The sequence below is a fragment of the Sceloporus occidentalis genome, unplaced genomic scaffold (genome assembly GCF_023333645.1).
Source record: "Sceloporus occidentalis isolate IW3139 unplaced genomic scaffold, rSceOcc1.0.p SCAF_8, whole genome shotgun sequence".
Classification (NCBI taxonomy): domain Eukaryota; kingdom Metazoa; phylum Chordata; class Lepidosauria; order Squamata; family Phrynosomatidae; genus Sceloporus; species Sceloporus occidentalis.
Window position 1 is genome coordinate 8270847 of NW_028316988.1, and position 14801 is coordinate 8285647.

Here is a 14801-nt window from a genome sequence, read left to right on the forward strand (position 1 = left end):
AATTGCTCAACCTTTCCTCAAAGGAATCCTCAGCAACCTTGTTTGGAAGTGGCTGCTCAGTGACACAGAACCACTGAACGTTGGCCCAAGTTCTCAAGCGCTTCGGATCTTGGAATTGGAACCTTCAGAACCATTAGAACTGAAACAGAACTTCTTCATCTCTGATGCTAAGCTTTGATACAAGGATCTCCAGATGGGTCTAGCCAGCAGATGTGGGGCCACACTGCCACCAGGGACCTCATAAGTCCCAACTGTAACCTCGAAAATGCAGGTTACATACAAAAATAGTCTTTTTAAGTAAAGATGCTGCCCAGTCTCCTGGCTTCTCTCCTTCTCCTCCTCCGCCTTCTCACTACACACAGCAAGATCCGAGGTAAGTCCATTCAGCACACAAATACACATATCCAAGTCCAACCATTTGATTATTTATTTGAAGCATTTATGCAGTGCACTTTAGTCAGGAAGCCAATCCGAACAACTTATAGTTCAATAAGAACATGACCATCTCTAACCTCATCCTTTGTTGCCGCTGCCATGTGCAGCCAAGTTGCCTTCGATTTAGGGCAACCCTATGAATGGGAAACCTCCAAGAACCTCAGACATCAATGCTCCTGCTCAGGTCTTGCAAACCCAGGGCTGATGCGGCTCTGTTGGAGATGCAATTCACCTGGAATGTGGGCATCCTCTTGTCCTAATGTTTTCAACTTCAGTAGCAATAGCAAGTACATTTCTATACCGCTTACCGATGTATTAAGCAGTTTACAAAGTATAAGCTAATTCAAGTCACTTGTGGACTTATGGTGACCCCATGACTTTCATTGCTGTGTCCCTTCAAGTCATTTCTGACTTATGGCAACCCTATCATGGCATGGTTTTCTTGGCAAGATCTGTGCCAGCATGGCATAGCGGTTTGAGGGTTGGACCATGACTCTGGAGACTAGGTTCAAGAGAGTCACACTCTCTCAGCTCCAGGGGGAGCCAACAGCAAACCTCCTCTAAGCCAACCTTGCCAAGAAAACCCCACAATAGTTTTGCCTTAGGGTCGCCATAAGCCAGAAACAATTTGAAGGCACATGACGATGAAAGGCATGGGTTCAGTATACATCAGCAAGCAACTTGACAGCACATATATAGACACACGAGTGCGCTCCTTGTTCATGCCACACTGCAGCAATGAAGCTATGCATCTTCATGCTCAAAGATGAGGTATACATGGGTGATAAGCGTATTTTTGTCATCCTCGCTCTCTCTGCTCAGATCCGTATAAACTGGAATGCATCACCAGGGAGATTCATTGCCACCAGAAAGCGATTTGTCAACAAGATGAGCTGACATACGATTTTTATTGCCGCTGTCTGCCAGGCTACAAAGGAGATGGGATACGCATCTGCCAAGGCAAGTCTGAAATATGTGCATTCATTTGGGAGTGCAGGACTGGGATCCTAATATTTTAATAGAAAGGAAAGAAGGCTAAATATCTCACCATGCTACAAATCCCAGAATCCTATAGCATGGAGCCATGGCATTCAAGCAGTGTTGGACTGCATTAATTCTGCAGTGCAAATGCAGACTAAGCCATAGATTTTAGGGGACACTCGTCGTCATCATCATCATCATCATCATCATCTCCCGCCTCTCTGTCAATGACTATGGCCACAACTGAGCATTTGCCGTTGTCCAGTTTGACCTAGCAAGGCAGAAATGTTATGACATGATATAAAACCCATAGTTGCTCAAATGCACAATATTGCACATGAAATTTTATCACACAGAGGTACTTTTAATGGTGTGTGTGAGAGAGAGAGTGAAAGATTGTGAGAGAGATCATCTTGGATCCGGAAGGGACTGAGTTCAAATCCCAGCTCTATCTCAGGTGTGTCGCATGGCCATGAATGCACCACCGCCACCACCTCAACCTTCATGCACCGCATCCATCAAACGGGAATATTATTGTGAAGGCTTTCATGGCCGGCATCCATAGATTTTTATGGGTTCTTCGGACTATGTGGCCATGTTCTAGAAGAGTTTATTCCTGATGTTTCCCCAGCATCTGTGGCTGGCATCTTCAGAGAATGCATTTGCTTTTGTTCCTTCCGTAGACCCTGGATTGCACATCGCCGTTTCCAACACATCGGCTTGTGACAGCTTGGGAACACAGGTTTGTCTTCTCAAGGTAACAGAACAGAAAGTCACCTTCAGCATCTCGGTCTCCACCTCGGACAACCATCGCTCCTATGTAGTGAGATGGTACAAATTCTACTCTGGCCAAAGCCCACAGTTCAATAGGTAAGTTTGCAGCCAAATCTCTCCGTCTCTTTTTGTCTCCAAACCTGACTGTAGCTTGCATCCACTGCTCCATTGAATTCTATTCTCCGGAGCAGCAGAAAACAAGCTTGCTCCATCCTCAATGTGACATCCCTTCATATACTTAAAACATTGCTATCAACTCTTAACCTTTACATATCCCTTCTTAACCTTCCCTTCTCCAGGCTAAACATGCCCAGCTCCCTAAGTTGACACCACTGTTCCCTAAACATGGGACTTTGGGGCAGAAATGTGCCATGGCATTCACTTGTGTCCCGTTGAGTCCCTAAAAAGGCAGGATATAAGCCACTGGTCATCTTTATTTCAGCCTGAGCTCCTTTGGAAAAGTATGGGATAAAAATAGAGGAATGGATGTACGGACAGATGGATGGATGGATGGATGGATGGATGGATGGATGGATGGATGGATGGAATAAGAGCAATGCTGGACAGCAGTAATTTTTACCCATATATTCTTAAGTCTCATCTTTGCACCATTGCCTAGTGTCTCATGTTGTCATTATAGCCCATACCAATGGTGCATTTTCAGGATTTTGCTCAGTGCAACTGCTTTGGTTCTCTGTGGTCGCATTGCAGCTATCGGCGAAGGTTGGTGCCCGTGGTGAACAAGATCCCATGGGTTTCCGTGGCCAACCGTGGCCAGGCCCTGACCCTGCTGTCAATCAAAGAGGATGATTTCTACCCAAATCTATTCTGGGCAGAAGTGAAACGGCACCCGACCCCTGCCAAACCGGCCAAGGCGGAAGCGTACGATCTGACGGCCTTTGAGATATTGAATCCTTCCCGCCTGAGATACTACTTTGTGCTGGATAGCATGCCTATTGGTAAGTCAACCTTGCATTCACTTGACTGATTGTGGATTAGATTCTGAGTAGATATGCTCAGGGAAAGTATGCATGCCCATGGCTTGCATACAGTATAATTTCATATTTAGACTTGGGTCCAATCTCCAAGTTATCTCCTTATGTACAGTCAGCTCTCCAAATCCATGGATTCTTTATCCATGGATTCAACCATCCAGAGCTTGAAAATTCAGTCGGTCTTCCATATCCACATATTCTTTATTCATGGATTCAACCATCCATGACTTGAAAAGTCAGTCAGTCCTCCATAGCCATGGATTTTTTTATCCATAGATTCATCCATCCATGGCTAGGATAGGATAGGATAGGATAGGATAGGATAGGATAGGATAGGATAGGATAGGATAGGATAGGATTGCTAGGTAGATAGATAGCCCATAGTGATGAATGGCACAAACCTGTTAGTGGTGCATTTTCAGAATGAGAGCATGCATTTAGCTTCGGCAACTGCACTAGTGGAAGTATTGATTCCACTAGGAACACATACATACATACACATATGCATACATATACTGTACAGTTGACCCTCTGTTTTCACAGTGGATCTATTCTGGACTCCCTGCAAAAACAGAGACTTGCGCATATCCAAGCCCCATAGGCTTGAATAGGGCACATGCCCAGGGGCGCACATATTGGAAACAACAGAGCTTGCCCCTTCATGAGTATTCAAGACCATAGATCCCAGATCCGCACATTAGGAGGGACGACTGTATATGCAACTCCAAAAAAGCAAACCTTGATTTTGCTGTTTTATCTATAAGGCACCATTTTACTATACCATTATATTTAACGGGACTTGAGCATCCATGCATTTTGGTATCCACAGGGATCCTGGAACCAAACCCCAGCAGATAACAATTCTCTGCTATAAGTACAAATATTCCAAAATCCAAAAAGTAAAATGAAATAAATCCAAAATCCAAAACACATCTGGTCCCAAGCATTTTGAACAAGGGAGATGCATGAAAGCCACTTGGGATATAGCAAGATTCTTGCTTGTAGAAGCTCTTCTGGTGAATCAGTTGCTGTAAGTAAACTGAATGGTGTTTGGGTTGCTTTCTTGTTTGGTCATTCTAGAGATGGGCGAGTTCTTGGAAGGAGAAGCCATTGCCATCCAGTTGTCCCAGTACCTCCAGCTTTCGCCATCCAGCTTTGTCAGGTGGACTAAGGAGCCTCGGACGATGACCCTCCTGGACAGCCGCGCAACGGTCCTGGCCGAAGGCGTGGAAGGGATTGAGGTTGGAAGATTAATGTACGCTTGCCACCCTGGGGGCTTTCCACCTAAAGAGAGAAAGGGGTTCGCCGACGTCCCATTTCTGTAACCACTTTTGTTGCAAGGATGAACAAGGGTCTCTGCTAAGCTCTGGAGAACAAGATAGAGGAGATTTTTTGGCCCAGGTTGACAAAACGCTGAACCTTCTACTCATGCTTTGTGTTCATACTTATATTTGCATGAGTGTGTGTAAACTAAAGGGTTACTCAAGGTTGGGAAGTGTGAGTTCTCATAATGTTTGCCGTTGTTGTTGATCCAGACTCATGGTGACCCTGTGGATGAGACATCTCCAAGCCTCCCAATGTTCCCAATGCTCTGCTTAGGTTTTGCAAATTCAGACCCATGACTTCCTTAATGGAGTTCATCCATCTAGTATGCAATCTTCCTCTCTTTCTACATCCCTCCATCTTTCCTAGCATTATTGTCTTCCCATGATGTGGCCAAAGTACAACAACCTCCACTTGACCATCTTGGCTTCCAGGGAGATTTCAGGCTTGATCCGTTCAAGGACCCATTTGTTCGTCTTTTGGGGGGTCCATGGGATCCTCAGCACTCTTCTCCAGCATCACATCCAAATGAATTGTCCTTCTTCTTATCTGCTTTCTATCTTAGCAGCCAAAGGAGGTCTGTTCTGCTGCTGATTTGGGTGCAAGGAGGAAAGACTATATGGCTGCATTGGCACTGGAGAAATGAGACTAACTGCTCTCAGCTTCTTTCTTCCAGACATTTGTGAATTCACTAGTTCACCGAATTTACTCATTTTGGGGTTGACTTGGAATTGCATTTGGAATGACTTCCCATTGCCATCGATTGGGTGTGATAATCTCTCACGAATTAACACGAATAGCCATCATTGTGTCTGGGACACCACTGGATTAGACTTCCAGTTTCCGTTGTGCGATAATGTCCTTAGTCTCAATGGTGCTACAAGACCCCTTTGCAGACTGATTTTCCAGACTAACATGGCCATGTCTTTGAATCTTGAAACTATGCATGTGTATGTGAAAAAGAGAAGAGTGAACCCCTTGCCTTTTCAGGTCTCCAAAATAGTCTGGGTCATTTTTCTCCTCTATTTTCTTTCCCCAGGGATCATCATTTTGGCTATATCCGAGCGTTGGTCTATGATTTTAGCCCTGAAGTTCCCGGTCGCGTGTTGGTAGCTCAGAGGCTCTTCCATGTAAAGAAGGGTAGGAGATCTCTCTTTATCCCTTTGCGCTTCTCATAGACATTAATGTTATTGTTGTTGTTGTGTTCCTTCAATTCGTTTCCGACTTACGGAGACCCTATAATGGGGTTTTCTTGGCAAGGTTTGTCGAAAGGAGGTTTGCCATTGCCTCCTTCTGAGGCTAAGAGAGTGGGACTAAGCCGCTCTGATAGCCTTTTGGCTGAAGAGCCGGGTATAGATTCATGCTGTAGTTAAATGATGATCAGAAGATGGATATGCCCTTGGCTTTTGCACTCCCAAGCGCCAACGAAAGCAAGGCAGATCAATATTTGGGATTTAGACGACAGAGAAATTTGAATGGACCGTTCCGTCGGGGGACATGTACACACATTTGTTCACTTTTGCGTCTTTGCATCCTTGTATCTCCTGCCAGATATCAGCAAAATGTGCCGCATGGATCCTGATGGGCCGAAGTGTCAATGCAAGCCGGGATTTGTGGGGGACGGTGTGCACTGTGTCGGTAAATCATTGTGAGCTTGGTTTCTTGCCTCGCCTTTGCTTTCATAGAGCTGGATACAAAAGTCCTTTTTGATACTCATAACACTACAACCACCAACTAAGTACTATTTTCATTTAACAGTACAGTAGGGCCTTGGTATCCACTGGGACTTTGGTTCCCAAATCCATGGATACTCAAGTGCCATTACATGTTGTTGTTGTTGTGTGCCTTCAAGTCATTTCTGACTTATGGTTATCCTATCATGGGGTTTTCTTGGCATGGTGTGCCATTGCCTTCCTCTGCGGCTGAGAGAGTGTGATTGGGCCAAGGTTATCAAATGGATTTCCATGGCCAAGTTGGGATTCGAACCCCGGTCTCCAGAGTCATAGTCCAACACTCAAACCATTACGCTACCTTGGCTCTCCTCCCAGTACATACAAAGGCCTAGTAAAAAGGTGTCCCTTATATAAAATGGTGTCCCTTATATAAAATGACAAAATCAAATGTCAATTCGCTTATCATCCTGAGATAGTTTTGTGATGGGAAGCATCATGGATGGAGACCCTGGAGGTGCTACAATGCTAAACTTATTATTATTATTATTATTATTATTATTATTAAGCTTTATTTATATAGTACAATATAAATACGTACAATCAATTAAAATTAAACTCAACGAACAAATGCACAATTAAATGAACAAATGCAAAACTATACGAACATAGGACCTGCTCGCATCATGCATGTAACCTCATTTTATCTCTTCTCCCTTAAAGACGTAAACGAATGCGAGGAAGGGATGCCCGAGTATTGCCTGCCAGAAGCCGAGTGCGTCAACACCTACGGCTCCTTTTTTTGCCGCTGTCCAAAAGGTTTGGAAGGAGACGGACTGTTCAGCTGCATAGGTAGAGGGAACCTCAAGTTCCTAAGATATAGCCGTGTTAGTCTGTAGGATCAGTGGATAGAGAGATCTTGCCACACCTTTGAGACTCGCCGAAAGAAGAAGTTGGCAGCACGATCTTCCATAGACTTATGTATACTTGCTCAGATACATATGCTGCCAATTTCTTTCTTTCGGTGAGTCTCAAAGGTATTACAAGATCTCTCTTCAAGTTTCTAGTCACTGTGACAAGGATGGATACGTTCCCAATCCAGGATTTGTCCTATGCAACAAAGCATAATTCAGTGGCAAAATGTACAGAGATGAATTTTCTATGCTTCACAGAAATTGAACTGTTTGGGTCCACTTTGTGCATTCAGTCCGCTGTGTTGCGCTGGACACAAGAGGTCTGGTTCCTCTGTTCCAGTTCATTCTTCCTGGGAATTCTGGGAATTGCATTTCAATGCTGTACCAAAAGAAAAATGGACTGCAATGCCCAGAATCCCCCATCCACAACCAACATGGCAAGCAGCCATTCAGCCTGGAGAAATGTGGGGACTGTGGAGCCTGCAAGCTCGCACATCACTGTTAAGGTGCCAACAATGCTGTGAGCTGGGGTTACCGTTCTGACATTAGGAAAGAAGGCTTGATGTCCTTTCTCTGTTTTTAGACATAGATGAATGCACCAGAGGAACCCACGCCTGCAACCGAGAGGCAACATGCTTGAACACCCTGGGCTCTTATTCCTGCATTTGCCAAAGTGGATTTATCGGCGACGGCATCCACTGCGAAGGTAATGACACAAACCATCCTGATATTTGTTGGAAGTCTTTCCTTAAGGCATGCAGGAAAACCATGGATAGGCTGAAGGTCCATCTTAACCAGTGTCCTGTTTCTGATACAGTCTATACATCAGTCTCCTTCCTTAACTATTTGCTCTCCAACAAACAGTGTTCAGAGATATGCTGTCCCTGTGTATGGAGATCTTGCAGCACCTTTGAGATTGGCTGAAATAAAGAAGTTGGCAGCATGAGCTTTTGTAGGCTTAACCTCCTGTATATGGAGGCTCCATTTAACTTATATGGCATCTCACTGGCTCTTTCGTGGCCTGTCTCCCTGAAATTGCTGCATGCCTCTTTTCACGCATCCTCAGATCTTGTGGAAGTAGGACTTCCATAAATCAATTCAGTTTTATAAAACGGAGTATTACAGCATTTTATAAACTGTGGAATAATATTAATAATAATGGAGATGCTTAAGTTAGTAGAGGAATTTAGAATACTAAGAGGGGAAAGACTATTATTACTATTAGTGGGTATTAAACTATGGAATAATATTAATAATAGGGGAGATGCTTAGTTTGGTAGATGAATTTCGACGATTAAGCAGGAGGAGGCTATTTATTATTATTACTTAAGAAACCAAATAGAGAGTAGGCAGGGCTCCAAGGTTGACTTGGCCTTCCCTCATTTCGTAGGTCGGTAAAATCGGTACCCAGCTTGTTGGAGGCAATGGGCTTACAGACTGTAAACTGCTTAGAGAGTGCTGAGTTCATGATGAAGCGGTATAGAAATGTAAATGCTATTGCTATTGCTGCTACTACTTCTGTTTTTCTTCTTCTTTGCAGCCAAAAGCACCTGGTCCCCTTGGTCTCCATGGTCGGCCTGTTCGGTCACCTGCGGCTTTCAGAACCGGATGCGGATCCGCTGGTGCACTCATCCGGAGAGTGGCATGCGCTGCGTGGGCCCTTCTGCCGACCTCAAGCTGTGCCCTGACCTCCCACCTTGCCCCAGTAAGATGGCCTTCGCGTCTTAAATGGGAACCGTATCAGATCATAAAGGGAGGTAGCAATAGCAATAGCAATAGCAATAGCAATAGCAATAGCATGTACCTTTGTATACCCCTTCATAGTGAACTCTCTAAGCAGTTTACAACTTGTATGCCAATCGCCCCCAATAAGCTGGGCACTCAGTTTTACTGACCTACAAAAGGATGGAAGCCTGAGCCAACCTTGGAGCCCTCTGGGATCCAACTCACAACATTGTGGCCGCAAGACTGACATTTAACTAGTGTGCCAACAACAGCAAACCCTTGAGTTACTATGACCAAGGGAGCACATTTGAGCACATTGCTCAACTGCACATGCCTGGCTCCCTGCTGCAAGTCAGGACTTTCTGTCAACTGTATGTTTAATGCGATGCCCAAACCTGGCTTTGTTTGTCTCCACGCAAGTCAGAATTGTATGTCAGTGTCTTTTCTTGCATTATGACTCTAGCTTATCGACAAGCCAGGGTTCCTCATTCCAACATCCCATAAAGAGACGGTGCAAGGAGAGTCCATGACTTGTCTAGCAACTGGCAGAAGCAGTCAATAGCAATAGCAATAGCATGTACATTTCTATACTACTTATCAGTGAACTCAGCACTCTATATGCAGTTTATAATCTCTAAACCAATTGCCCCCAACAAGCTGGGCATTCATTTTATTGACTGCCAAAAGGATGGAAGGCTGAGTCAACCTTGGAGCCCTGCAGGGATCAAACTCAGAACCTTGTGGCTGCTGTACATTAACCAAAACAAGCAACACAGGGGTGTCCCTAGTAAGGTGCAAGGGGTGCGGACCACGTCAGGTGACACCTTAAAGGTGTATGTGACACCTCTGCTCCACAAAGGTCCATCCTTTGGCAGAAACGGGTTGTGGCATTATTCGGTGTCCCATTATTTGAAACCCTGGAGCTCAGTGGCAGACAAGCCATGAATACAATGAGGCTCAGTGGTGGAGAAGTTCTTGATAGAGAATTGACACTGAGACTTGCTTAGCAGCCAACCTATTTCTCCTTCCTTCCCTTAGTCGACGGCCACTGGTCAGAATGGTCGCCCTGGTCAATGTGTTCGGAGACATGTTCGGGGATCAAGAAAAGGATTCGGATGTGCGACAGCCCTGTCCCTTCCAGAGGAGGGATGCCGTGCGAAGGGGACAAGGTCCAGCTCGCCATGTGCGACAACGTCCAGTGTCCAGGTACTTCCACTGGGGGATAAAGAGGAGCATTGCGGAGTTCGTATTGAAAATCAAAGGCTGCATTGGCACTGCAGAATGAATGCCGTTTGAGACCACTTTAACCGCTGTGGCTCAATGTGATGGCATTCTAGGATTTGTAGTTTGTGAGCTATTCAGCCTTCTCTGAGAGCTCTGGTGCTGCAACAAACTACAAATCCCTGGACCCCTGACTTCTGGGCCACCCAGCTCTGTTACATTGGGCATTAAATATTTTCTCTTTGCAACAGTGGATGGCAAGTGGTCCGTTTGGTCATCTTGGACCCTTTGCCCAGTTTCCTGCGGACTAGGAGCCGTGAGACGAAGCCGGCAATGCGACAATCCTGCCCCAAACTACGGAGGCAAGGACTGCAGCGGCCACAGATACGAGGAAGGTTCCTGTGGATTCCCGGTGAGGAACAACAAACGCATCGATGTAACAAAATCATGTTATTATTATTTTAAAGGTGGCTTAGTGGGATGCAAAAGTAGAAAACCTGTAAGAAACGTTTCTATTTGGACATGGTCTTGAGCTGTAAACAAGGGACTGGTTTTGCCCCGAAATGTCCTTGTAGCATCATTGCTACAAATAAATTACTGTGATGTGTAACTTAGGATTTCCTTAAAGCAATCCTCTTCCATTTTTAATATAACATGCCCTCCAACTTTCCCAATTTGGCAAAGACGGTACAATTTTTTGGTATTATTTTTGGAACCCACCTCGATCTGAAGGGAGAGGTGGGCTAATAATAATAATAATAATAATAATAATAATAATAATATTCATCCTCCATCATTTTTTTTCACACTAAGAGAGCAAAACATTTGCCCCAAGCCCTGCCAACGTTGCCAAGCCGTATCATGGTTTTGCAAAGCTTTGCAATACGCTGACAATTTTTGCTATGGACGTTCTTTTTTTCCCCTTATCTCTTCCTTCTTCTTCTCTTCCGTTTTACTTTGTACACAGGAGGCTTTCTGCAAATACCTGCCTAAATCCTCTGAATCTATAACATCAAGGAGACGGATCCATTAGGGAACCAACAGACCACTGAAGCGGCAAGAAGGATCTCAACAACAAGCCAGCTTTAACCTTTTATCATTTGGGCTTCTGCATGGCAATGGAAGCTGGCATAGCAACATGCCGATAGCCCCAGAATTGATGCCGACTGCATTGCTACCGCAAGAGACATCTATTGAGTGTCGAAAGATGCCCAAGAACCAATTTTAGGAAGACTTAAATCGTTGATGGATGACTTCACCAAAGTCCCCAGAAGAGCAAAGGATGTCTTTGGAAGGAAACTTCCAAGCCGTACTAACTTTGCAGCATTGGGCAAAAATGTTGTTAAACTGACTTCTCCGGAACCAGAAAGTTATCATGTGCAAAATGTGCAGAGTTTATGGATTTTGTTTGTTTGTTGTTTGTTTGGGGGTTGCCTTTTTTTAAACAAAGTTAAGTGATGTTTTCAAGAGAGGATCGCAGAGACAAACCACAGCAAAGCAAAATGATGGCAAGGAACTCTAGACCAGGTTAAAGAAAAGAGTCTTCTATCCCCAAACCTGGTCAATGATGAAGGTGATTAAAGTTTCATTTCCGCTAACAAGGTGCCTTGGATTGATTATTGATCTCTGTTGAATCTAAGCATCAAGATAATTTCCTTTCATTGCTAGTGATCCTCTTTCCCTGTCTAGATCTCTGTTAAATCTGGGTCTTCGAAACAATTGCTCACTTTAGATATAACCGAGAGAGCCAGCCATGGAGAGGAACGTTTCATTTCAGGAAATATTGGCTTAATTTAAACCTGGAGAGTAAGAACGAAAAATCTTTGGTCATGCCAGGGATCCTTGAAAATACTTCAGGATGGAGAAAATGTCATGTATAGTAGGCCCTTGGGATCTATTGAGGTTTGGTTCGAGGATCCCCAGCTGATACCCAAATCCATGGATGCTCAAGTCCCATTATATCCGATGGCATAAGAAAATAGCATCCCTTATATAAAATGGCAAGCTCAGTGTTTGCTATTTGGACTGTAGTTCAAAGCATCTGGAGGGGAAACATATTGATAAAAGGTGCTCTAGACTGTACTTAGGTCTTGGGTAGAAATATAAAGAGAAGTGAATGTAGAGAGATGGAAAGAGAGACAGACAGATTTCATTCTCCCTTTGGGGACAAACATTTGAAATACATTTATTGTCTTACCAAAACAAAATCTATAAAAATAACACATTTCCCCTCCAAATATATCATTACCATAAAACAAAAACAAAACAAATCTCACAATTCATGACAAAGTTGAACTCCGTTTTGTGTCGGTGTGCCAACGTTAAAGGCGAATCTCCCCAAAAACGGGCACATTTGCAGAGGTAGAGGCAACCGTCGGAATGACCCAAAAGCAGGGAACATCCTTTGGGTTGGGACTGGGTTTGCAAGACACTCCTTGAGGAAAAATCACTGAGTAGATTCATGCTTCTCCACATGCCGTTGTATCACTTCCAGTCTCCTTCCCAAGGGATATGGTGATAAAAGTGTGCCTTTTGTCAAACAGATTTTTCCAGCATGACAAAAGATACGTTTTTACAACTTTCTCCCTTGGAAAGAGATTGGTGGAAGTGCTACAACGTCATGCGGAGAGGCAAGGAGAAAGACGATACTCTTCCACTCCAATTTAACTTTCTTTTCTCATGCTATTTAGTCTTGTGGGATTGTGAGTCTATCCAGTTGAACTGAATGAGGCAGATGTATAAGAGCCTAAGAAAGAGCCTTATTGCATTCCAAACAAACCCAGAGAAAAGTGTGTCTCTTTCTGTTTCCGTGTGACGTCGAAACACTTTCATTCTCTACTGGTTGTAAAAGCACAGGAGATGGTCATAAAAGTGTCCTTTTTCCCAAGCTGGAAAGATCCATTTGGCAAAAGGGATGCTTTTGCAAGCCTTTTCCATGTTTTTACAACTGGAAGAGAGCAAAAGTGCTTGGATGTCATACGGAGTCAAAACACACTTCTCCCAACTTGCATGCCAAGTTTGTTTCTAATGCAATAAGGCTCTGACTCTAAGCCACAGCCAGGTCTTCCAGCTGCTGTCGAAGCATGTCACAAATTCCCTGCAACACACCTGGACAAAATAACATTCATTTTACCTGTGATTCCCAAATCTTGGAGGAATGCACAAGGGATTGAAAAATGACAGCGAAATACAAATGCGAAAAACAGCCACCGTCTTCCGCTTCTGCACAGTCTGGAAACATAGGTCTTTTCCGGGTATGTAGCCAGTTCCATATTTTAAGGAAATCTTGGAGAGGGTGCCTAAAGTTGAACCCATCTCTTTATCAATGCCACCATTGCTTTTTAAACTTCCCTCTGGATGATTGATGCATTTACCTGGCAAAGGAGATTGCCACTCAAATGGAGGACCCTTTTGCTTCCCTGTCCTTTTGTTACTATTGACATACTCTGAGAGGGATGGACAACAGGCAGCGCTAAAAAGGACAAGATGCAGCAAAGCCAAAATGCTCCAGGAGTCGATGTTGCCCCTGTATAGACTTTGCCCAGTGCCCAAGAATGTCAAGCCCTGATAATATCCCCATCCATGGGTCGCTAATAGAGTTTCCACATTTGATCCAAACCACCATGCGTCCAAAACATTGAAATTTGCCAATAACATGATCATACATAACAACACAGTAGTTTTACAATAATACTGCTGGGGGGGGGGAGCATTTCCATGACCACTGGAGACATTAAAGGATCGCAAAGTTAAAGGATAAAGTGCCTTAACTCACTACTACTTTGCAAGGCATGGTGCCATTTTGATGTATCCACATTTTGCAATCATAGCAGTTTGATATTGCTTGAACTGCCATGGCTTCATCCTACAAAATCCTGGCATTTGTAGTTTGGTGGGATACTAAGAATCCCCTTGCAGAAAGCAATGGGGTTGTCCGTTGAATCCATAACATTAGTGCTCTGTGGCACAAAATCCATTGCCAAACTACAGCTGCCAGGATAGCATAGGATGAAGCCATGTGCATTCAGATGGTGTCAGACTTATATATGACTGTGTAATGCAAATACCCAGAAAGTCTCAACCAATGAGCGCAGACACATACGTGCAGATGTTGGTGCAGATCTGGCTGTTTCCTTAGATATAAATGAGGAGGGACATTTTTAAAAACCCTTTGCAGAATTTTCCCCTTCCTCTAAGGTCATCTTGGTACCAAAGAGAGAAGGTTGCAGCTTAGCTTCCAGAAACAAGGGCTGCTCCAGACTTGAAGCATTTTTAGGGGGAATGCACCTCAAGTACTTTGTGTGAACATGGCATGATGGATTGGTGAAAAGAGGGTTGCTGTTGTTATAGAGAGACTGGTATTCTCTTAGTGACATTTTGTTGTGTGCCTTCAAGTCATTTTTGATTTATGGTGACCTTAAGGCCAACCTATCGTAGGAGTTTATCAAATGAAGTAGATGGGGAGTTTATCCCATGAATATCCTGGAAAAATCATGTAATTACATGTAACGATTTCACATGACGACATCGCACAAAACCCGTCATTAAAGCGGTCACAAAGAAGCATTAACGCGCATCTTTGTACTTCCAGGATTCCAGCGACGATGCATTTCCAATGTCACTTTATTTGCACAACGGCATGTGATAACCATTTGAGCAATTACTCACCATAGGATGCGACTAACTCAAACTGGCGGGTGCATTTTATTCACGGAACTGCTCCTGAAATGAAGGAAATGCTCATATAATTTAGAGGACCCAAA

The 14801-nt window shown here is 44.0% G+C and overlaps 1 protein-coding gene across 1 annotated transcript; it reads left to right on the forward strand.

Moving 5' to 3' along the window:
* Window positions 1–303: 303 nt before the first annotated feature.
* Window positions 304–11071, forward strand: LOC149307774 (uncharacterized). The gene is made up of 13 exons (XM_089536809.1): window positions 304–373; window positions 1258–1395; window positions 2100–2286; window positions 2902–3149; window positions 4266–4440; window positions 5548–5648; window positions 6060–6146; window positions 6902–7030; window positions 7676–7798; window positions 8633–8797; window positions 9856–10023; window positions 10290–10450; window positions 11006–11071. Exons 1-13 carry the CDS (start codon window positions 304–306, stop codon window positions 11069–11071), a joined length of 1818 nt encoding a protein of 605 aa, XP_089392935.1.
* The last annotated feature ends 3730 nt before the right edge of the window (window positions 11072–14801 follow it).